The sequence below is a fragment of the Argopecten irradians genome, chromosome 3 (assembly GCF_041381155.1).
Source record: "Argopecten irradians isolate NY chromosome 3, Ai_NY, whole genome shotgun sequence".
Taxonomy (NCBI): Eukaryota; Metazoa; Mollusca; class Bivalvia; order Pectinida; family Pectinidae; genus Argopecten; species Argopecten irradians.
In genome coordinates, this window is record NC_091136.1 from 49,542,171 (window position 1) to 49,567,943 (window position 25,773).

A 25,773-nucleotide genomic window follows, 5' to 3' on the forward strand; every position below is an offset into this window, starting at 1 on the left:
TGATAAATTGTCCTTCAGTTGTTACATGCAAACACACATTTGAAACACAGACATTCCATGTATAATGTTTACTAACAAACAGGGCTGAGGAATTATAATATAAATGTACAATAAATACCATTATCAGGTCAGAGATAATAGGTCACCTTTTCAAACATGAATTAAATTGACCCTGAAGTAATTTAATGCCTCAATATAAAACTCCATTCACACAAATGATGATTTTCTGTCAGCTCAAACTTGACACTTATGTAATGCAACTATGTATTTTGAATACCCTTCTTCTTTAGAAAGTGAAATAACTTGTTTTAAAAAACTTATTTTAACTTATTTTATTTCTGTGATTGTTATAGCAGCCATAAGCAGCACATTGCACCACACTGAATTTATAATGACAGCCTGTAATTATTTCATGTGAAACACAAGATAAGATAACTGTAAGTTTAGGTGTTTAGTTCTATTCGTGTCTGTCTCACCAGCAGCGGTGAGCCAGTCGTTGAACCAGTGACGTGTGCTGGCTGACAGCCTCGTTATCGCAATAAATTTTTGCATATTGGTCAGCTGCCCAGATGGCCCTATGTATAGCCTGGTATCTCAGTGTGTGTATTTGCCATCCCCGTTGAGTGGGTTATTTCGATGAATTTAAAGGGGGACCAATCTATAGACAACTTATCACTTTTTGTATCACAAACCCTTTAAACACCACACAAGACGCCGATGAACCGGGAATAAAAACCATTTTCTTTACAAATGCTTATTTTATCGAGATAAATGAAACACCAGTGTAAAGAATGGCTTTATGGAAAAGACTAGTAAAGGCCCAGCCTGTTGTCCAATCTAATTACTATGGTTTTTCATTTCAAAATATTTTATATTTATACAAAAAGGTATATTGCATATTAACAACATTAGATAAGACAACAAGCTAGGCCTATACTAGTACATGAAATATTGTAATTTTTAATGAAAATTACAGCATTTCTCCTCAATCTTTTGTCCTTATAGCAAGGATTAGACATTTTGAAAATTTTATTTCATGTAATGACGGCCTACTTCAGAAAGTAAGACGGACTGTGAGCCATCTCAAAGATTGCGACAGAGGATATCAAAAGAAAATCAGTTGTTGCCAAATTTTACAGTCAGTGCACACAAAACCACTCTGAACATATTCGTCCAAAACCCTGAGTGTCTTATCCTCATATCTACATTCTTGCATAGAAATAATATAAAATGGTGATCAAAACATTTATACAAAAAGACAGCAGAAAAACACTTCTTTTGAAACTATGAAATAAAATAAGTTTATAGTGTATAACAAAATTTGTATGCCTATCAAAGTAAAAGCACACAAACCATTTTTTTCAGTAAATTTTGAGAGTTCACAATAAAAAGTGTAAGTGATTAAAATACCAATACAATAAGCATAACAATTATCCTTTTGGAAATGTGTTATATTGTTGTATAAAAACTTAAATGAAGTATATAACCTTATTTAGACACCTACCAAATTTTGAGAGCGAGAAAATGATATTCTGGCTCCGATTTCTCGAAATAAACTGAAGTCAAAAACTTACTTAAGTCACAATTGTTTACATAAGTTATATAAGAAAAAAAACTTAAGTTTTGACTTAAGTTTTCTCTTTTGTTTCGAGAAATCGGAGCCAGAATTGATGGATGACATCTAGAGTGATCTTGAAGATGGATGTAAAAGACCATGTCTTGGTGTAATCTTCTCACTGAATTTATCAGACAGAAATTTCTGTCAGGTAGACACTTATGAGTATTTGACACTTTATCCATTGGCAATGGCAAGGAAATCTGTTTGGATCCATAGATGTTGGCAATGGCAAGGAAATCTGTTTGGATCCATAGATGTCAAGATGAGCAGACATTTGAGAAACAAATGGACAAAACAACAAAATATAAACTTGTTGAAGACCTTGTCAAAACTCGTTATCACTTTGTTTTATGTTCAGGCATCAGTTAATAACTCTGTCAACAGAAGATAATTTTTCAAATATCTTGGTAGATCCAGAGCTTTAACAAGTCCCTTTAACTGTCGTGGGTTTCCATACCCTCTGAAATAGTTACGACAAATAGAAATTAAGCGTGGTGGCTGACTAGCTTTCTTCCTCAACATTGTCACAATGGCTTCCTGTTTTTCCAGCTCTGGATCAGCACATCCCACATGAAGCCATTGTTCTCCATTTAGGTTGTAACCTGCAGACAAAAGAAGGTAAATGATATCAGTGCACTCGTTACGGACAGCTACGTATAGAGTGGTCTTCGGAGAATTAAATAGTGGTGATGCCACTTCAGTGTGTGAGTGCTGATTTGTACCAACACTATTTACTTCTAATCGTACATTTTCTCCCAACAATAACTTTACAATCTCCTTGTGGTTTTTGTATACAGCGTTCCATAAGGGTGAAGCATTTGAATCACTGCAAAGGTCGGGATCTGCTCCGTATTCAAGGAGCATCCGGACAGTGTCCGTCATACCATTGTATGTAGCATACAACAGAGCTGTATCACGGTCTTTATCTTGGTTATCAACGTTACATCCTCGTGGCAGCAACATCTCCACCGCCTCTGCATGATCTCCATGACAAGCTAATCCTAAAGGAGAGTTTTTGTCATTTGTCAACTTATCATGTTCCACACTTTCAACCTCCAGCAGTGCCCTCAGCATAGCTGTGTGGCCATTCCATGCAGCCATATGCACTGCATTATATCCCTGAACAGTGCTTAAATTGACGTCGGCACCGCCCTTAGCTAGAATTTCAACTATAGCAGTCTGTCCTTGATTCGCCGCAAAGACAATGGGAGACATTTGATCACTCCTCACTTTTACATTTGGATCTGCCTTGGCATTCATCAAGGCTTGAACAGCGTCAGTATTATCTGCAAGGACAATTATGTATAATATACATATACATGTGTAAATAAATGTTTTCAGGCCTTCAGTCATCTTCAGGCAATTGTTTTATTGACTCGGTAACTTGATTACATGATACGCATGTAAACTTATGCATGTAAATATTGGTGTTTAACCTGAATATTATGTACAGTAACTTTAAAGACAAGCATTGAAAACTGAGAGGGACTCTCGGGACTGAGGTAAAACTGACTGTTAAGTATATTTAGTGTGTAGTTTGTTCTCGATATTCCACTGACGTAATATTCTTCCCTAGACTGTGTTTAGTCCATAGTTTAGACTTTAGAGCTTATCATTCTTAACCCACACACATTGAAGCATATACAATTTTCACTTACCAACATACACTGCGAAATGTAGGGCAGATTCGTTACGTGCATTGGTGTAATTTACATCCACACCATTTTCCAGTAACTTGGTAACATACTCCATTCCTTTAGTGACAGCTAGCATGAGAACACTGGTTTCTCCAGCCCCAGAGATAACATTGACATCTGCCCCAGCATCTACCAACATATCAAATATCTCTTTACATTGCCAACGTAGGGCAAGAGAAAGTGGGGTGTCTCCGCGCGCACTCTTAACATCTAACTTAATACCAGGAAATTGTAGGAGTTGTTGCACCAGTTTCACCTTGTTCTGTTGCACGGCTCGCATCAACACTGTTAGGCGCTCAGTCGTACACACAGCATTTATATCAATGTCTTTTGTGAGGAGGAAATCAATCGCTTCTTCATTTCTCAGCGTAACAGCAATAAATATAGGAGAAAGATTCATCAACCTTGTCTGTTGTTTAAACATATCAGTATATGGTGAAAGCATTCGCAACAGTTCTACATTGTTGGATGAGGCAGCAACATGGACAAATGTCAGTTTGACGACACCTTCCTTGAAATGACCAGGACCTTCATAGCGACATCTGCATTCCCCACGACGTATCATCTCTGAAATCTTGTCGATCATTGGGTTGGACTGATGAGGCTCTTGTACAAAATGATGTTCAAGTTCTCTTCCACACTTGCATAATGATCCAACATCTGAAATATATATTTAAGACAAATGTATAACAAATATACTGTACCTCTGGCTTATTTTATGTGCAAAATTCTATTACCTCTGGCTTATTTTATGTCCAAAATTCTATTATGTAGTTATATAGATGTGAGACAGTAAAACATGTTATTAACGAACACCCTTATAATTAATTCCTGTTTATAGCATAGTAATTTTCATTTCCTGTCAAGGTTCCTTTAAGATGTATCTAATAAATGTATTAAAAAAAAAAATGTTATAATTTAGGTTTATTAACAATAATTTTACCATAATTGTGTCCAATTAGTTACTCCATAATGCTATAGTCTATAAGGCAGACAGGATAACTGCCTGAGACTGATCCCATGTATGCAATGATAGTAGAAGAAAACTTAGTCAAGCAAGTCTCAGTAAGATCTGATTTAGATAGTAAAAAAATTAGACTTTAACACCATTCATTATCTATGCCAAATAGTTTTCAGTTCCTCAAATATGTGAAATACCTTTTCAATGTTTGTTAAAGTTTGCTGATAATTTCTACCTACATGTAATATAAAAATTAACTTTTGTGAGTGAGTTTCTGTTAAATTTGATGAAATTAACATTGCCAAAAGTGAACTTTAAAGAACAAGAGGCCAATGGGCCTGAACGGTCACCTGAGTTCTAATATAGAATGAAACAAAGACATATAAACACTATATACTGGCCCTTCATGTTGGTCAGTGATTTTACAAATTTTACTTATAAATCTATGAAGAGTATTTGCTTCCATCAAACCTGTGGACTAAGTAATTTTTTGAAATTTTAGTCATTTTGACCCTGTTTGGTCCCGCCTTTCTGGCCCCTAGGCGGTCAGCGAGAACCAAATGGATGTCAAACTGCTATATCTCAGGCTAGTAACTCTAATAAAGTTTAACTCATTTCCTATAAAAATTGAGCAAATAATGTTCATAAATGTGTTTTTCGTATATAAACTAAAGAAAACTTGACCCCCTCCCCAGGGGGTAACGTGAGACCCCAGGGTCATATAATTCATAATTTTATAGAACACCTTAAGACCTTTCCATCTATAAAGAGTATTTGATTTCCAGAATTTTAGAAGAAGGTTTTTGAAGTTTTAGTCTATTTGACCACTTTTGGCCCTGCCCCTCTGCCCCCATAGAATCAGCCAGGACCAATATAGATATGATGCTAAAATGCTATCTCAGGCTACTAATTCTAACCAAGTCTGACTCATTCCCTTTGAAAATTGAGCAAAAAATGCTCATAAACGTTCTTTCCCAATATAAACTATAATAAACTTGACCCCCTCCCCAGTGGGAAACATGAGACCCCAGAGTCATATGCATGTAGTTCACAATTTTTGTAAAGGACCTTAAGACCTTTTCATCTATGAAAAGTATTTGATTCTATCATTTCCATAATGCCAGAAGAAGATTTTTGAAGTTTAGCCTATCATGCCCTTTTTGACCCCGCCCCTCAGGCCCCTGGGGATTAGTCATGGAACATGATAATCATGACAACATTTGACTCATTTTCTATGACAAATAACCAAATAATGCTTAAAGTGAATAGTCGGGCAAAGAAAACCAGTCTAAATGCGTTCATTGGCCTTCCAAAAGTTCTCACATATTAATACGACGGCCAAGTTCTGCTTACGTTTCCTAGTTCTGACCATTAAAGTAAAGGAAAGTTGAAAGCATTGAAAGCGAGGCTGCGTGTAAATGTAACCACGGACATAGTCAGCCGGGAGGACGTTTTAGGATTCCTATACTTTAAATTAATTTCTTCGTACGCAGACAGATTTTGGCGAGAGATTTTATTTTTCTATTTCATAAGAAATTATACTGGATACATTCACACCATTTTTACCGACTTTAGCCATCCTTGCCCGACTGTTCACTTTAAAAAGTGTTTTCTCTATATAAATTATAGCAAAATTTAACTCCCTTCCCAGGGGGAAACTAAAGATCCGAGAGTCATATAATTCACAATATTGTAAATGACCTTAATACCTTTCTATCTATGAAGAGTATTTGATTCTACCTCACCTGTAAGTAGAGAAGAAGATTTTTAAAATTTTTGTCAATTTTACTCCTTTTGGCCCCTTCCACAGTCCCCTGCCTTAGAAGGTTTGTGCAAAAGTTCATTGAAATTACTTCCGCAGTTTTGGAGAATACGTCGAAAATGTAAATAGTTTATCATAACGCGACGACGATGGATGATGGACAACGACGGACAAAAGGCGATTAGAAAAGGTCACCATGAGACTCATCTCAGGTGACCTAAAAATGCTGACTCTGCTACCGCCACAGTCAGAAATATAGCAACACTTCAATATAATTGTTCTCGCCTTCATTGACTAGACAAAAATCTAATTCATGTGAGAAAACATTAATCAGCAAAAACTTACTTATTTCAATTTCCTTTTGGAGGATATCTTCATGATTTTTAACAAGTTCAATACAGTTAGCATCCTTACTCATAATGCTTTCATACAGCTCCGACTGGCATCTTTTGAATTCTATTGGGTAAAAAAAACATACAAATACAATTATATATATCATTTTATAAATGATGCTTGTGTGGTCCTGTGGATTTTTAAAAAAATCTGACACAGCAAAAAGCAGACAGGTTATTCAACACACAATATATTTAATGTTTATAACTTAAAACCATATTTAAAAAAAAAACCAAAAAACAATAGTTAGATTTAAACAAAAAATTGATCACATATATATATATATAGTATAATTTTTGTTTGATTTATCATTCAACATAGATGTTTTCCACAACTTACCTATAATATTCATTTTCTTCCCAGTATCCATTGTTGATTTCCTCAGGGATATTATCTTCCTTTTTGATGACATTTTTCAGAATCTATACGAATGAAAATCATACAGTGAATAAATGATTGAAATTGACAGAACCAAATGTGACAAGATCTAATTGTGACGGTTGCCGTCACATAAAGTTCCCCCAATCTCCACAGAGATTTAATTGACACAAGTGGCCTCCCCTGAAAAATGATGTGACATTGTTTTATGGGTAAATAAATTTTATTTCGCGGAGGAAAAATGCTTTTTGGAAAGCCACACATAGTATTAGACACATTAATGCCTATAATTGTATTAGATTTGTGTTCTCAACCATGTTCCTTTTTGTTCAATTTTGACCAATTGCATGCCATGGTAGCCATCTTGATTCCTGATCTGGAATAGTTGCCCAAAAAATGACCTCAAAATAGTTTTATGTCACTAGTAAAAGCATGATCTATAATTTTGAAATACAACAAAATGAACTTGGACCTAAAACGGATCCCTGCTGACCAGTGAATAAAGGCAGATAACTCTTACTGGTTTTAGAAACTTTGAAACAGTCACAAAATAAGGTTTTTTATTCATAATTATGGTGTTTTTCACTTTGAAAATTTAGAATCTGATTTAAACTACACATTTAAACCAAATTCAGGCAAATTGGATCAGTATTTAAATCTATAAGCAGTTCAATTTTAAAGGATGCTGGTCAGAAAAATGAAATGGGCAACACATCTGCAGGCCACCAAAAATTTCATAGCGATCAGACTTATAGTTTTTGAGAAATGGTCGAACAAAGTCGCGGCAGAAAAAGAAGAACCAGAAGAACACAAGAAGAATAAGAAAGGGAGCAAACGCAATAAGTTCAAACGCATTAAGTTCCCCACTCTGTTTGGGGAACTTAATTATATAGAGACTTTAATCTATTCTGTAACAGAGAAAAAAATCCATGTGTTTGCCAAAAAGAGGCTTGATCAAACTTTCTACAGATTCTCTACTTTGACCTACTTTCCACACCTTGTTGTTTAAAATAGTTTACATCTGATTATACATGTATGTACGTATTAGTAAACCTGAACCTGCTACATGCAAATTGGCTGACATGAAGAGTAAAATTACTAAAGTAAAGTCGGCATGACAAACAACAGTCCCAAGGGCCTTAACGGTCATCTGACTACTTAGGCAATAATCGTATAGGAAATTAATTAGATATAGTGTCTTGGAAGCCATCTTCAATTTGAGATCAACCAGGGATGTAACAAAACTTTGTTGGGACAATGAGATACAACTTGAGAAGAAGTTCAAAATGTGTTTTCAAGATGGCAGCTGTGGTGACAATCTTGGATTTTGGATTGACATGAAAAAAATAACAACACTTTGTATGGAACATGTAAGGATCATTTCATGCAACTTTCAGCCAAATGGCTCTGGTAGATCTTGAGAAGAAGTTCAAAATGTGTTTTCAGGATGGCGGCTGTGGTGGCCATCTTGGATTTCGGATCAAAATGAAAAAATAACAACACTTTGTCTTGACCATGTTAGGATCATTTCATGCAAGTTTCAGTCAAATTGCACTGGTAGAACTTGAGAAGAAGTTCAATATGTGAAAAGTTTACGCACCGCGGATGACAACGGACGTAACATGATGACTATAGGGTCAGTATAGTAACAAGAGGCCCAAGAACTTACGGTCATCTGTTGTAGCGGAAATGAATCTAAATCAGTAGGTGATATCTTTTCTGCTACAACAGTAGCTACCCACTCTAAACTTTATCCTGTGGAAAACTGTCTTTCTATTAGGTACACACCAAATAATATATGTGATATAGAGTCTGGGAATCTAGCCCGCTGATTGGTCAAGAACCAATGCCTGCGCTCTAATATAAGATACAATTACATGTACATGTATGCGTTATATGTAGCTACTGTTGTAGCGGAAAAAATATCATCTCTTCTGCCTGAAAAGTCAGTCAGAGGGTGAAATCTTTTCCGCTTCAACAGTAGCTAGCTGTAGTGATTACGGAAGTGATAGTAAGGCATGAGTAGGGAGGATGATAAGGTCTATACACTCTACACAAGCGTCTACTTCTAGTTGCAGAGACAATATAATAGCATGTTTCTACTATATCAATGCCTGTGATCGATCTATATGATAAATTTTGACACTCAGGTCTTCGTTTTCATGCTGACACTGCGAAAGAGGTAGTTAGTCTAACATTATCCAGATAATATGTAAGTTTACCTACATCAAAAGAGTACTGTGTCAGCGTATTTGCCCCACCTGTATAAAATGTTGGAACAGAAACATCGGACACAGAGATGTCGGACGGGTGACGTTCCAATTCTGCAGGTCACATTCAGGAGAACGTGTTCAAGATAGACAACTCTACAGATCTAGAAGCTTAAACAAAATCAAAATTACCAACAACGGTCAGCTTAACACTGTTTATGGTATCATCAACACCATAAGCAGCTAGATAACTCGTTAATGTCTGTTTTCAAATGTGTTTCTGTTTAACTTTCCTCATATAAACTATTCGTATGAACCTGTAAACCGAAAGTAGGAACTATGCCTACTTTTCGGAATTCTTTAGAAAGATACGATGCATTCCGAAAATGATCATTCGGCTAACTTCGGTAGATTCCGCACTTCTGAAAGAAAAAGTCTAGTGAAGTCAAATAACAATTTATGTACGCATTTTGTAAAAATAATAATGATAATAATCTATGGACCTTGAACTTGCTCCTATCAATTTTATTGTCTTTGCTGACACAGGGGTAGTCCGCTAAACCAGAAACATATCTTACATTCTATGTACACCTGCCTATATTATTACTTATTAGGCTTTTTTATTATTATATATATTAGGCCAAAAAAAAATAATTAAAAAAGCCTAATAATAATAGGCAGGTTTAGCCACAGGGGGCCAACTCAATGAAAATGGATGTTATACATTTTTTTTTTGTATTTGGAGGATGGACTGATGAGTATATATGACAGTCATGTGATTTTTTTTTCAAAAAAATACGAGACTTGAAAAATTATTAAAAAATCGGGATATTTACTATAAAACCCGAGTTTTTAATAATTTTTCAAATCTCGTATTTTTTGAAAAAAATCACATGACTGTCATATATACTCATCAGTCCATCCTCCAAATACAAAAAAAATGTATGACAACATCCATTTTCATTGAGTTGGCCCCCTGTGGGTTTAGCGGACTAACACAGGGGTCGTTACAGTTATATAATGGACCTGGGCCATGGCACTATATACTGCCCTTCAATGAGACCATGTTTAGATGTTTCAGGGGCCTGGATAAAAAAATCATACTCTACATACACATGGATATGAGAATTATTTATTAAAATTTATATAATTATGGACCCACCAGAGTGTCCTAAGACCATTTCATGCGTTTTAGAGGTCTAGAATAGGGTTTTTACCAATTATTTTATCCAGACCTCTAAAGCAGACTTAGGGTCTATACGTAATGATATAAACTATGACTAGGTCCTAAATATAATTATCATATCTCTGTGGCTTTAGTGGCTGAGAAAACACATTTCTATCAAGAAGTCTTCATAAAAATGGTACTATACCGTTAGAATGAGTGATAATTTTCAATTCAAAATTTAGTGGTCACACTAAATCACACTCATCCGTAGCTCTGTGTGTATCCCTAAATCACTCATCCGTGCCCCTGCATGTGTGTATCCCTAAATCACACTCATCTTACCCCTGATTGTATCCCTAAATCACACTCATCGTACCCCTGTGTGTACCCCTAAATCACTCATCCGTACCCCTGTGTGTATCCCTAAATCACTCATCCGTGCCCCTGCATGTGTGTATCCCTAAATCACACTCATCTTACCCCTGATTGTATCCCTAAATCACACGGACTACCCTGTGTGTATCCCTAAATCACTCATCCGTACCCCTGTGTGTATCCCTAAATCACTAATCCGTACCCCTGTGTGTATCCCTAAATCACACCCAACGTACCCCTGTATGTATCCCAAAATCACACCCATCCGTACCCCTGTGTGTATCCCTAAATCACATCCATCGTACCCCTATGTGTATCCCTAAATCACACCCATCCGTACCCCTGTATGTATCCCTAAATCACATCCATCCGTACCCCAGTGTGTATCCCTAAATCACATCCATCGTACCCCTGTGTGTATCCCTAAATCACACCCATCCGTACCCCTGTGTGTATCCCTAAATCACAACCATCCGTACCCCTGTGTGTATCCCTAAATCACACCCATCCGTACCCCTGTGTGTATCCCTAAATCACACACATCCGTACCCCTGCATGTGTGTATCCCTAAATCACACTCATCTTACCTCTGAATGTATCCCTAAATCACACCAATCGTACCCCTGTATGCATCCCTAAATCACATCCATCAGTACCCCTGTGTGTATCCCTAAATCACACACATCGTACCCCTGTGTGTATCCCTAAATCACACCCATCGTACCCCTGTATGTATCCCTAAATCACAACCATCCGTACCCCTGTGTGTATCCCTAAATCACACCCATCCGTACCCCTGTGTGTATCCCATAATCATATCCATCGTACCCCTGTGTGTATCCCTAAATTACACCCACCCGTACCCCTGTGTGTATCCCTAAATCATACTCATCGTACCCCTGTGTGTATCCCTAAATCACACCCATCCGTACCCCTGTGTGTATCCCTAAATCACATCCATCGTACCCCTGTGTGTATCCCTAAATCACACCCATCCGTACCCCTGTATGTATCCCTAAATCACACCCATCCGTACCCCTGTGTGTATCCCTAAATCATACTCATCGTACCCCTGTGTGTATCCCTTAATCACACCCATCGTGGTCCTGTATGTATCCCTAAATCACACCCATCTTGCCCCTGTATGTATCCCTAAATCACACCCATCGTACCCCTGTATGTATCCCTAAATCACACCCATCGTGCATCTGTATGTATCTCTAAATCACATCCATTGTACTCCTGTATGTATCCCTAAATCACACCCATCCGTACCCCTGTATGTATCCCTAAATCACACCCATCGTGCCCCTGTATGTATCCCTAAATCACTCATCCGTGCCCCTGTGTTTCACAACCTAGGTACGTTAGATACACAAGTTATACGTGCGGTACGTGTTCCTCGACCCACGCGCGATCTACAACCGTGATCCTACACGTGAGAGTACCCCGATCGCCAGTCACACCAAAGATCATGTCTAACTCTAACCTGACGGGCCTTAGCAGGTTAATCGTGAGGAGGTAAGTTAATAGCTGCACATAAGTACTTAGTACTATCAGCCCATTAACGCTATATCTCAAAGAGTACCCAAGGGACCTGTCTCACATTTTAGTCTAAGCACCATTCGCGAAAATAGGCCAAACCTCCTAGTAACTGCAACATAACCAATTCAAGCGGTTTGTTTTTACTTACTATTATGTAGTAGCATATCAAAATCGACCGTTATCAAATAAGGGGAAATATGCAATTTTTAGGTCAAAACTTGTATGTCAAAAGCGAAAAAATATATGAAAATCAATTAGTTTAATATATGGTCAGCCCATATATTCCAAGGTATTTTACCGTAAATTGCTTATAAAAACAGCTTTGAAAATAATAAATATTGATGAAAAATTAAAAAAAAAACGTACTAAAACATTTACTTAGATAGGTTTAAACTATTTTTGTACTTTAACTCACTAAACCGTACACGCAGATAATTTTAAGTTAAGTGATTCCTTAAATTTAATGAATGTTTATGAAACTGGACCCTGATAAATCTATTTAATAAAAATGAAATCACGAAACCACTTCTGAACAGTTGACATGGAGGCAACGCATATTAGTTTGACGAAGAAAATCCTTAGATTTCTTGTAAGAAAATGCAGTTTCTGATGTTTCTTCTTATTGTTTAGGAATACTGTGAAATAAACAAAATATTATTTTGATTCTTCTATGAAAATAATTTGCAGAAATAAGAATTTTCACAAAATATATAGACATGTATATATACCCCCTCCCCTAAAACAAACAAGAGGCCCAGAGGGCCTGTATCGCTCACCTGGTTTGTAATGCCAAGTAATGTTCTGAATACAGGTTCATTGTTTCTTTTCTGAAGGAATTTTAATATTAACCTCTAAATCCCCTATTGGGCCCCACCCCTCCCGCCCCCAGGGGGTCAGAGCCAAAATTTATACAAGTTCTGTTCCCCTTCTTCCAAGGATGTTTATGGCCAAATTTGGTCACAATCCAAACAAAACTCTAGGACAAGAAGTGATTTATAGGATTTACCTCTATTTCCCCTATTGGGCCCCACCCGTCCTGCCCTCGGGGGGCCAGAGTCAACATTTACACAAGTTCTGTTCCCCTTCCCCCAAGGATGTTTGTGGCCAAATTTGGTTACAATCCATGCAGAACTCTATGACTAGTAACGATTTAAAGGATTTACCTCTATTTCCCCTATTGGGCCCCGCCCCTCCTGCCCCCGGGGGGTCAGAGCCAAAATTTATACAAGTTCTGTTCCCCTTCCCCAAAGGATGTCTGTGGCCAAATTTGCTTACATTCCATTCAGAACTCTATGACTAGTAGCGATTTAAAGGATTTACCTCTATTGTAACCCTATTGGGCCCCGCCCCTCCTGCCCCCGGGGGACCTGAGCGAAAATTTATACAAGTTCTGTTCCCCTTCCCCAAAGGATGTTTGTGGCCAAATTTGGTTACATTCCATTCAAAACTCTATGAAAAGTAGCGATTTAAAGGATTTACCTCTATTTCCCCTATTGGGCCCCGCCCCTCCTGCCCCCAGGGGGTCAGAACCAAAATTTATACAAGTTCTGTTCCCCCTCCCTCAAGGATGCTTGTGGCCAAATTTGGTTACAATCCATGTAGAACTCTATGACTAGTAGCGATTTAAAGGAAATGTTGACGGACGGACGGACGGACGGACGACGGACGACGGACGCCGCGCCATGACATAAGCTCACCGGCCCTTCGGGCCAGGTGAGCTAAAAAGTATAGACACAGGATGTATGTTTAGTGGTAAGCAGATATCGCAGGTGCTAATTGATACAAGATAGTAAAGTTAAAATCTCAACATCTCATATTAATTTTAAATTCGTGAATTTATATTCCAATACACCTTGTTCTATCATTGACCTTCTATAACGTACAAATTTTGAAACAGTTCTTGTACATTTACATATGTATGTAGAATAATATGTCGTCCTTTGTATTGTCTTGTACTAAAATGACCTTAGTTGTCGATGGGCCGTAAAACTCAATCAAACAAAAAAATGTACTAAAGTATAAAGAAATATCGTTCTTCGTTTCCTATATCTGTATAATGTAAATATATACACAAACCAACATACTTCAAATCAAAATTTTCAATTCCCCCTTTGTAGATTTTGAGTACTTCTTAGCTCAAATTGTTTCTGTTGTAATTACTTTGAAGTTAAATGTAAAGTGACTAAAGTTTGTTACCACTATTTCCCAGAAAATTAAGTAATCCGTCTCATATTTCATATGTAAACTCTCCTTCGGCCCACGTTAGGCATATTGCATTTTGGCATCGATTCGTCATTTCTATGTCCGCCTTCTAACCAATCGTCGGGATTTTGGTAGAAAATGTGTTACAATCTTTATCGGGACAATTACTTTGAACAGCCAAATAATGTTTTTTGGCGACATTGTAAAGTCTTCAGGAGTACGTAATGTATATGTAATAGATTTACAGTATGTAGGTAACACAGTACCACATATTCGTGCATTTAGAATTAAAGATAGTCATGTCAACATATTTTAAAGAAGGTTGCAAAATACAACGATGCTGTCGCTCGCTTCGATTTTGTTTTGTATGTACCAAATTGAAGCAACATTCAGGCTAGAGAAAAGTTGAATCGATTACAATCCACGACACAAAAGGACAACGTCAGCATCTGATTCTAAAACCATAAAAAATAGTGTCATACTTTACCAACCTTCTTGAACAGTATTTTGTCCGCCATCTTGAAATGATCATACCTGATCATGTATAAGACAATGATAACCCTTGATCCTTTCTCTGCTACTGGTCCTGCACTAACAATGCCGATTGACGGTCATAATAGACCATTTAAGTTGACAATCAAGAGTTCTCTAGGGATATGCAAGTACGATGTACATATACGCTCTAGGTCCTTCTGAGACAGAACCCAATATTCAATGCAAAAACACGCATTTCTTTTGTTTTTGGAATGAAAAACAACGCCATACATCGGATGGATATATTCAATGCAATAACACGTATTTCTTTCGTTTTAGGAATGAAAATCCGCGTCATCCGATGGATATATTAAACGCAATAACGCGTATTTCTTTTGTTTTAGTAATTATTCAATGCAATAACACGAATTTCTTTTGTTTTAGGAATGAAAATCCACGTCGTACAACGGATGGATATATTCAATGCAATTAACACGTATTTCTTTTGTTTTGGGAATTATTCAATGCAATAACACATATCTCTGTTGTTTTAGGAATGAAAATCTACGTCATACATCGGATGGATCTATTCAATGCAATAACGCGTATTTCTTTTTGTTTTAGGAATGAAAATCCACATCATACATCGGATGGATATATTCAATGCAATAACGCGTATTTCTTTTGTTTTAGGAATGAAAATCCACGTCATACATCGGATGGATATATTCAATGAAATAACACTATTTCTTTTGTTTTTGGAATGAAAATCCACGTCATACATCGGATGGATATATTCAATGTTATAACACGTATTTCTTTTGTTTTAGGAATGAAAATCCACGGCATACATAGGATGAAAATATTCAATGCAATAGGACTATTTCTTTTGTTTTAGGAATGAAAATCCACGTCATACATCGGATGGATATATTCAATGTAATAACACGTATTTCTTCTGTTTTAGGAATGAAAATCCAAATCATACATCGGATGGATATATTCAATGCAATAATGCGTATTTCTTTTGTTTTAGGAATGAAAATCCGCGTCATACATAGGATGAAAATATTCAATGCAATAAGACGTATTTCTTTTGTTTTAGGAATGAAAATCCACGTCATACATCGGATGGATATATTCAATGCAATAACACGTATTTTTGTTTAAGGAATGAAAATCCACGTCATACATAGAGTGAAAATATTCAATGCAATAACACGTATTTCTTTTGTTTAGGAATGAAAATCCACCTCATACATCGGATGGATATATTCAATGCAATAACACGTATTTCTTTTGTTTAAGGAATGAAAATCCACGTCATACATCGGATGGATATATTCAATGTTATAACACGTATTTCTTTTGTTTTAGGAATGGAAATCCGCGACATACATAGGATGAAAATATTCAATGCAATAAGACGTATTTCTTTTGTTTTAGGAATGAAAATCCACGTCATATATCTAGCGTCCGATTAGAATCCAAAGCATCGCACACGTACCGCTCTGAGATCAACATTAAAATCGATGAAGTGATCCATACAGAACATCTACATGTACAATGTGTCCCAAAGATTCATTATTCCGAATCTAAGTTATCAGTCGATGGAAAAGTTACTAGATCATCACAAAATGTAGAGTACACCACACAACACATTCCCTCGAAACACGTACACATTCAAACACACAGGAGGAGACAGAGGACGTTTACAAGTGAGGTCCAGGTGAATCTGCCCCCAAAACTTACAGAAGTTCACCACTCGCACGCAATCCATGTACCAGCTACTAGCTACAGCGATAGGGCGGTCATCAGCTACAGTGATGAAGAAAACACACTGAATAATGATGATTTTTCAGAGATCTCTGCCAAGCCACTGACGATGTCCACCCCGCTACCCAGCAGACGTTTATCGGAGAGAAACCCCCGAGTTTTCGATGAAGACTCCCAATCATACTTGTACGAATTTGATTCATTAGAATCTTGGTTTAGTAAGGATTCCACAATATCTGAAGACCACGTCACTGACTTCTGCATCCCAAAATATCAAAATGAGGTACTTATTCTAGGGTTGAATTCCAAGAGAAAGCGATATGCTTGTACTGGGAATACTTCAAACCTATTGAAGGGAATCCTGAAAAAGAGAACACAATAAAACCAATCTTTCTCTTTTACTAACTTTTTTATCTTCCTTTAAGGTTATGGAGGTTTTCGATGGCTGTAGAATACCACTATGAAAACATCCAAATACTGGTTTTTTTCTTGAGATTACAAGGCCAAGATCACGAATTTACCTCCTCCCAATGTCGTGTAAGAAGTCGTGGAAGCTATAACCGTCTTGCAACCTCTATCAATAAGAACCCTCCACTTTATACGAAGGGTCTGATAAAATTGACAGACATAAAGCAAAATATGCTGCATTTAAAAACAACAAAACACATGCCATGTTTGACCCAAAATAAGCGCCCCTCCCCCTTTTTTGAAGCTTCATTTTCACTTAGGTTGTTGACTTAAATACAGACTAACACCATATGAAACCATGGAAGTTTCTCATTTGATTTCTTTTGTAGGATGATTTAATGGCTTACTTTGCAGTAATGCTGTAAAATATTTGGTCTTATTAAGCACCCCTTCATTTTACAACTTTTGAAACACCCTGTGTTCTTCTTGGGTCAAACATGGTAATATCATAAATGTTATATAAAAAAGTGTTTAAGACACAGTTCTTTGTAGGTTTTTTTCTTCAATTAAAACATCAAAATGAGTTCCATACATAACATTTTATAAGATTCTACACTAATCACATATCCTGTAGTCACATGACAAATATCGTATCAGCTTATTCACCGATTCTTAATGACAGAGGGATTATCAGTATAAGGTAAAATAAATAACAATGAAAAAAAATCGGACTATTGATAGCACATTTATCAAAGCAAATAACTAATTCATTAGATTTTGATAGCAAATGAGAATAATTTTCACCATCATCATTCATCCAGATTTTGTTTAAGGTACACACTTTTTAACTGAATATCATTAAAACAAGGGAGATAATTGCCATTAACCCCATGCACATCCCACACACCACTTTTTTAAAAAGGGGAGATAATCATCAACATCTTGATAATCAAATTCATTAAGCTGATGAACAATAAAGATAACCACCAGCTTCCCCAGATTTATCCAGTAAATGAAAGTAATCCGAGTGGACCTCTAAAGAAAGGTTTTAACAGCATATCAATTCAGCACAGTCTACTGCTGTATCCATTCTGCACAGTCTACTGCTGTATCCAATCAGAACAGTCTACTGCTGTATCCATTCAGCGCCATAATCTATTGCTGTATCCATTCAGCACAGTCTACTGTTGTATCCATTCAGCACCATGCTGAAACAGTCTTCTGATGTATTCGTTCAGCACCATGCTGAAACAGTCTACTGCTGTATCCATTCAGCACAATGCTGAAATAGTCTACTGCTGTATCCATTCAGCACAATGCTGAAATAGTCTACTGCTGTATCCATTCAGCACCATGCTGAAATAGTCTACTGCTGTATCAATTCAGCACCATGCTGAAACAGTATGTTGAAACAGTTAGTCTACTGCTGTATCCATTCAGCACCATGCTGAAACAGTTAGTCTACTGCTGTATCCATTCAGCACCATGCTGAAACAGTTAGTCTACTGTTGTATCCATTCAGCACCATGCTGAAACAGTCTTCTTTGTTTATGTTCTCTCTCCTTAATCATCAGCATCAGAAACACCCCACACAGCATAATCTAATTGGCGCATAGATGGTATTTTAGCTTTTTCACTTGGAATTTTTTCTATGACATCATAATACACTGAAAAAAAATAGATATACAGAATAAAACACAATTTTAATTCATTTTCTTACTTATCTTTTTTATAGAAACAAATCACAGTCTCTAAAGGATTAAAGCAAATGCATAAGTATTTGTCTGTTATGCTTTTACAACGACCACAAACTACTTCTATTACAGTCAGAACCATGATCTGTTATCCAAAATGACTATCAATATAATACATGTAAACACAAACAACTTTTGTGTCTTTCTTATGTCACGATGAATTCAAAAATTGTCATTATATAATAGATTATGAATGTATATATCAAAGTACCATTAGGTACTTACATACCAAAATCCTGATAATTCCTTCATTTAGTGTTAACCAAACCGGAAGTTTACATTAAATATATGCAAATGACTGGCGAGAATTAGGCCACTGATCGCTACCACTGATGCAAATTATCCCCACTATTTTTCAATGATAGACGTTCATGCTATAGTTTTTGTAGACATGTTTGAAACTATTCTATTTAAGGAAATAACATAGAAGTTGTTCATTGCAATTAAACTGCACTATGGCAGCATATTTGTTCTAGAAAGAGGAAAAGAGAAAAAATCGCATGCAAATGAGAGGTCAATCGCATTTAAATTAGTTGTGTCATCCGGGCCGTAGCAATACTGCAAAAGCAAGCTTTTTCAGTAAAAATAGGACCAAACATGCAGCTCACCAATGATCCATACACAATTTTTTATATTCATTTTGATGTTTCACTTGGTAACCATGTCAAACAAATGACATCAGATGTTTTGAAAACTCTTCAATTATGTTGCCATTCTATGAAACCCCTATTACAATTTTAAGCTAAGACAAAATCTAAATTTTGACCAAGCAGAAGCCTCCATTATGTTTCAAGGGTCGACATGCAGTAGTGGCAACAGATTTTATGTCCACTACAAAATGTAGTCTTTAAATGAAAATATGACAATAAATTGTCCATTACAAACACAGCTTTCTCTGTACATAACCTGGTACATTGTAGGGTAGTAAGTTAATAACCTAGTACTTACTTTTTGAAAACCATGGCATATTCATGTACACTTTTTTCCTCAGGTCTACAAAAACAAAGACTATAAAATAACCTGGCATTCTAAACTAGCTGTTGAATGACAATGATCATGACCAACCATATCGACTGGAACCAAAACTGACTTTTAGACATAAAGCATCCATCTCCATATATCAAAGCTGCATAAGACAGTGCAAGGAAATACTGTGACACAACAGGCATGGATATCGCATGTTATTAAGCATTGATGTCACTATTTTTTAACTTTTAACCCTGATGAAGTTAAAAAATAATTAAATCAATGCTTATAAATTAATAATTAATTATTTCAGACTACTTGATAACATAAGATATGTTTTAACATACAATTCCATTGATTTTTAAAAGAATTATTTATTCTAAATTAATATGCAATGTCAACGTCCCTATTGTGATGTCATGACAATGTCAGGTTTTCACGCTATTCTCAGATGTTTTCTTCACAGAATATGAAGAAAACGAATCTGCCAATCAGAAAGTAAGAAAAGTATAAAAACAAATAAAACTTAATTATTTAATAAGAATTAATTTTGCTTTGTTTCATACTAAATCTGGCATTCTGATTGACCGATTCTTTTTTTCATACCACTTTTGATTTGGAAAAATAATCACCTGGAAATCAATGAAATCGTATGTGTGAATGTATTTCATTTTAGCAAATAGTCTGGAAAATTAATTATAAGCATTGATGTAACTATTTTTAATTTCCTCAGAGTATGAAATAAATTTTGTTTGCAAACTTGCAATTTTGGATTTTTATTAAAAATTGAAACAAGAGGCCCATGGGCCTTAACGGTCACCTGATAATTGATACAAATTAGTTATGTCATTTACTAGCAAACCAATCTCTTTTGTTCATGAAATAGGGACATACATCTAATTGGTCTACATACAAAGTTTCATTAACCTTGGTGCATATTTACTCACATTACTGTGTTTACAAGGTTCAATAATTATTATTGCAAAGGGCAATAACTCCATAAATAAGTAAGAGTCAAATCAAGCTTATTTTCAAACTTGTTTGAGATATTTCCAATGTTAGTCTATATGCAAAGTTTCATTAAGCTCGGTGCATATTTACTCAAGTTATCATGTTCACAAGATTCAATAATTATAATTGCAAAGGGCAATAACTCCATAAGTTACGATCTATTCAGGTCAATTTTCGAACTTGTCTTAAGATCTTTCCAATTTTAGTCCAAATACAAAGTTTTATGAAGCTGATTGCATATTTATTCAATTTATCGTATTCTTAAGGTCGTAAAATAGTTATTAATGAAAAGGGCAATAACTAAGTAAATTATCGTCAAATCAAGCAAAATTTCATTAAGCTCGGTTCATATTAACTCAAGTAATGGTATTCACAAGGTTCGTTAATTATTATTGCAAAGGGCTATAACTCCGTAATTAATCATCGAACCAGCCCGATTCACAAGGTCCAATAATAATTATTATTGCAAAGGGCAATAACTCTGTAAATTACTGCTGAATCAAGCTGATTTTCGAGCTCAACCGAGATCTTTCCAATGTTAGTCTACATACAATGATTCATTAAGTTTGGTTTCTACTTAAAGTTATCGCGTTCACAAGGAAATGTTAACGGACATCGCACGACGGACAACAGACGATGCATTACGACGGACAAAAGACTATCGCAATAGCTTCCAATAGGTCACCATGACCTATGGACTTATGGTCAGGTGACCTAAAAAGCCTTGTATGGAACTCTTACACAGTTTTATAAAATGAAGTTTTTTTCTAATGGTGTCAATTTCCAAAAGTTTTACTTGTACAACATGGTAATTTAATCATTATCAATCATATTTTCCACAGCCTTAGACTCTTTTTTCAGTTCTATATGAGCCATACCCCTATCCTCATGCATCTTCCTGAAGTATATGCAGCTGACACCAAGGAACAACAACTCGCCAGCAGTAGCAATGCCTATCAAGGCCTTCACCTTGAAAGAAAGTTTCGTTTTCTGGGGTGTCTTTGAAAGCATTTTGTGAGATTGGGCCAATTCTATCAAGTAACAGAATTCTGAAATACAACAGTCAGCATATTTAAACAAAAAGAAATGATGATATAGCACAAATGAAGAATTTTCAACATAAAATAGAATTATTTAGATCATAGTAATATTATCAAAGTCCCTGATAAAATGTTGTTCAGTCTTTTTTAATGACATCCCAGATATATTATATAATATTATTTAATTTAAGTCATAATTCACTTCTGAAATGATTAATAACCACTGGTGCATATTGTAACTTGTCACATTACTTGCTTTATTTACTAATTCTGGAAGGACCTGTGGGATACTGTATATTATCCTTCAATATTACATGTTATATGGTATTATTGTTATTCACTGTGATTTAATGTGAATGACTGAAACTTAAGTCCAGGTCAATCAATTAAGTGCATGGTCATCCGGTCAAGTTATTAAAAAAAAAATGTTTATAACTGTTAGGCAAATCACATTTTTAAGATGATCCACCAACAATAATTTTCAAATTACTACAGTCAGAATCATATATACATAGAGATTGGAAACTCCTTCTTTGTCTTTGTTGACAGGCAGAGGGACCTCCGGTTTATAGGCATATTGCCTTGGCGCTAACTTCTTTTAAGTGTATTCTTTTAAACATGATATTTTTGCATCAACACAAAGTTTAAACATTATATCGTGGTTTGATGTGATCAGTTTTCCCGATTGATGTTACTTAATATGATTTTTGAAAGCATGAAAATAAGCAATTTTACCTGGTTTTTCGAAAAGTAGGCATTCAAATCCGGAAGTGTGTTTTGTTTTATTAATAAATAAGTTAAAATATCATTTTTTCTATCCAAAATCGTACTCAAACCATCTGAAAATTACTGATTTTTTCAAACATATCAAAAGTTATTCTTTTATATTCAACTATTTAAGAGTTTATCTAAAAATCCCTAAGCACATACAGAGGTACATCTGCCGATCGTAAAAGTGGAGAAGTTGCCAATCTCTATGTATACATGTTTCTGCTACAGTATAAAATATTTTGTAAAATTTGTAATTCTGAAGTATTATATAACAATCTAATAAAATTTGATGTTCATTATCTACTCCGTAACCTAGACGTTCATACGGAGTTTACAGAGTAGATAACGAACATCGAATTTAATTAGATTGATTATATAAGCACCTTTTGGACAGCTATATATCACTGGAATATTACTGGGAAAAATACAATGGGATATGTCATCATAATTTCCCAAAAAATCCTTTCATCATACATTTTACTGAAAAATCAATGATAATCTATTTTATAGTCGAAACTTCAGTGACTGTGGTAGGATGTTCAAGGCTCACTAACTACTGTTGTAGCGGAAAAGATATTACCTTCTGACTGACTTTCAGAAGGCGATATCTTTTCCGCTTGGCTACAACAGTAACTAGCTAAAGGTCCACTAACCCTGGAGTTCATAACCGTACTGTAGGCTGTAACCTTCAAACAATTATTGGCTTTTAGAAGAACTTCTGGTGCTTTATGTCATCGGGATTAGTTCCACTAATGTTCTAGATCACTGTACTTACTCGTTCTAATGCAAACTATTAGTTAATATGTCAATTGTTATGTAAACAACTGTTGCTGTTGATATTGCTGTACACCATGCTTTATCTGTCAGAACGTTGTAAGGGAAGTAACTCTGGAACTTTTAGTGGATTATAATACCGTCCGTGGACTCGGACCACATATCCGGAATATCCTCTTGATCAGAGTTGCTTCCCTTCCTTTAGAGGTCTAATATATATTCGCTTCAATCTACACGTACACTGTTCAGAGAAAAAGGGGTTTGGATTAGTATCGTCCTGGAAATCTTCTATATGAATCCTCGTGAAAATTTTTTTTCTATAAATGTAGAACGATATGATGAGAAGAATGCAAACGGTGGAATGCTATTCATTTACATTGGAATGTATACTTTTTAAACAAAAATCAAATAATCAAGATAGAAAAGCGTACCATATAAACAGAATCATTATTATTGTACTTATATATTTCTATATCAGAACATTTATTGCCTACGATGAAAGTTACAACGCCAGACAAATGAATCGTGCAGAAAGTGGTGGTGTGTGTAGTATTATATAACGAACTAATTTTATATTAACATTTTCAAATCAACATCAATTTACTTGTATCAGAAATTTAAATCATCTCTGCTTCTGTATAAACATTGCCCGCTAAAAATGACTGGGATACGACAGCTTCGAACGCATACTCGGCTCACGTGTCCGACCAATAACCATACGTGCACTTGATATTGGGCGGTGCCTACGGCTAGTAAAGGTAACTAACACAACTTATTACGGTATTAGCCCTCCCGCGGGGCTGAGGGAGGTGTACACTACCTGTTCCAGGGTGTTCATACGACGTGGTTATATATTTCGTATTTAAACTGGTGTATACAACGAAATGCCTTAAATTTTACTTGAAAAAAAATCGATGGTCAATATATAAGCAACATATATTAGAAAGAATACGTATATGTTTCTAAAAATATTAACTATCTATTATCTACGATTTTTGTATGTATACATAAAAATGGATACACTCTTTTGAAACTCAGAATTCGTTAAAAATATCAAGGATTTATAATCTACGTCCTTGAAAATAGTTTTGAATAAAAACAAAAACTTACACAATATAACTGAAACATGTACTGAAACATGTTTCTCACTTATAAATCACAGGGGGCTAACTCAATGAAAATGGATGTTGTCATACATTTTTTTTGCATTTGGTGGATGGACTGATGAATATATATGACAGTCATGTGATTTTTTTCAGAAAAAAAACCCCGAGATTTGAAAGTTTTTTTTTTTAAATCGAGTTATTTACTGTAAAACAGATAAAACTCTATTTATTGTAAATAACCAGATTTTTTGATAATTTTTCAAATCTTGTTTTTTCTGAAAAAAATCAAATGACTGTCATATATATTCATCAGTCCATCTACTAAATAAAAAAAAAGTATGACGACATCCATTTTCATTGAGTTAGCCCCCGCCCTGTGTTATAAATCCTTGATGTTTCTGGATAAAGATGAATATATATATATATATATAATGAATAATGTTTTTTTTTTATTTACGTTATGAATATCATAATGTAAAAAGAACTATAATTGAAATCTCATGATCAGTTTAGTATGTTTCCTTTCCTATTGCTAAGGCTACAATAAAATTATATGTTAGAACAGAAACATATATACATATGTATATATGTTTCTGGTTAGAACAATTAAGGATTTACAAGTGACATACATACGTCCTTGGTTAGAAGAAAAAGAATTTGTAATAAGATTAATCTGAGTTCCAACTCGAAGGAAGGCGTTTTTAGCCTGAAACCCTAAAGGAGGAATAATCAATGCTATGTATTAGAAATCATTTTAAAAAGCGACCATGTGCCTTGATTCACAACAGATTGAGCATTCACTCAGCAATGAATCAGAAATTTGTACTTTTGTGTTTTGTTAAAAAAGAAATATCAAAATGCCAGTGAATTATATATTACATAAAGGTCTATCAAAATCTCTGAAATTGAGTATACGTTTCCTTTTGTATACCGTAAAGGTCATTAACTCCGTGTTCTATACAGTATATATTTTCCAATTAATTCTAATTAAATATTCAAATTCAAATCGCTATATCCTTACATTTAGTTTTGTCACTACAACGGTTTTTTTATTTGTATGATGTGTAAAATGTTGATCGTGTTTTGTTTTATAAAAATATGTCAAAAATACACTGTACCTGTTCTCTGTACCGGCTCAATATACACTAGATTCTATACGTTTTCAACAAGGCGTGGGTATATGGTTTTGGCGGTCTATTTACAGCTTGGTAGATAATAATATCGATTGTACACTAATTTGATAATGTTAGAATATAAATTTCAATTCCAAAACACAATCGTGAGGATTGAAAATGGGTGAAAATCGAGAAAAGCTAAACAGAAGGCTCGTGCATATTATCATAATGTGAAAATGACGTCATCACAGACGCCTGCGTATAACCAT

General features: G+C 35.3%; 2 protein-coding genes across 2 annotated transcripts in view; one reads left to right on the forward strand and one right to left on the reverse strand.

Moving 5' to 3' along the window:
• The window catches only part of LOC138319721 (serine/threonine-protein phosphatase 6 regulatory ankyrin repeat subunit B-like), a 28,987-nt gene extending 19,612 nt beyond the window's left edge, over positions 1–9,375 (reverse strand). The window contains exons 1-5 of the mRNA XM_069262859.1: positions 9,036–9,375; positions 6,771–6,853; positions 6,384–6,494; positions 3,277–3,975; positions 1,979–2,904 (exon numbers count right to left, since the gene is read on the reverse strand). Coding sequence (XP_069118960.1) covers positions 1,979–2,904; positions 3,277–3,975; positions 6,384–6,494; positions 6,771–6,843 — 1,809 coding nt within the window. The 5' untranslated portion in view covers positions 6,844–6,853; positions 9,036–9,375. The remainder of the gene's footprint in view (positions 1–1,978; positions 2,905–3,276; positions 3,976–6,383; positions 6,495–6,770; positions 6,854–9,035) is intronic.
• A 2,558-nt stretch (positions 9,376–11,933) lies between these two features.
• LOC138318935 (uncharacterized) lies at positions 11,934–17,888 on the forward strand. The gene is made up of 2 exons (XM_069261751.1): positions 11,934–12,083; positions 16,230–17,888. Exons 1-2 carry the CDS (start codon positions 12,037–12,039, stop codon positions 16,939–16,941), a joined length of 759 nt encoding a protein of 252 aa, XP_069117852.1. The 5' UTR covers positions 11,934–12,036; the 3' UTR covers positions 16,942–17,888.
• Positions 17,889–25,773: the final 7,885 nt, after the last annotated feature.

Coding starts and splice junctions, on each gene's coding strand:
- LOC138318935 (XM_069261751.1), top strand. CDS start 12,037: ATGTCTAACTCTAACCTGACGGGCCTTAGCAGGTTAATCGTGAGGAG. Junction 12,084..16,229: donor AGCAGGTTAATCGTGAGGAG/GTAAGTTAATAG, acceptor CTTTTGTTTTAG/GAATGAAAATCCACGTCATA.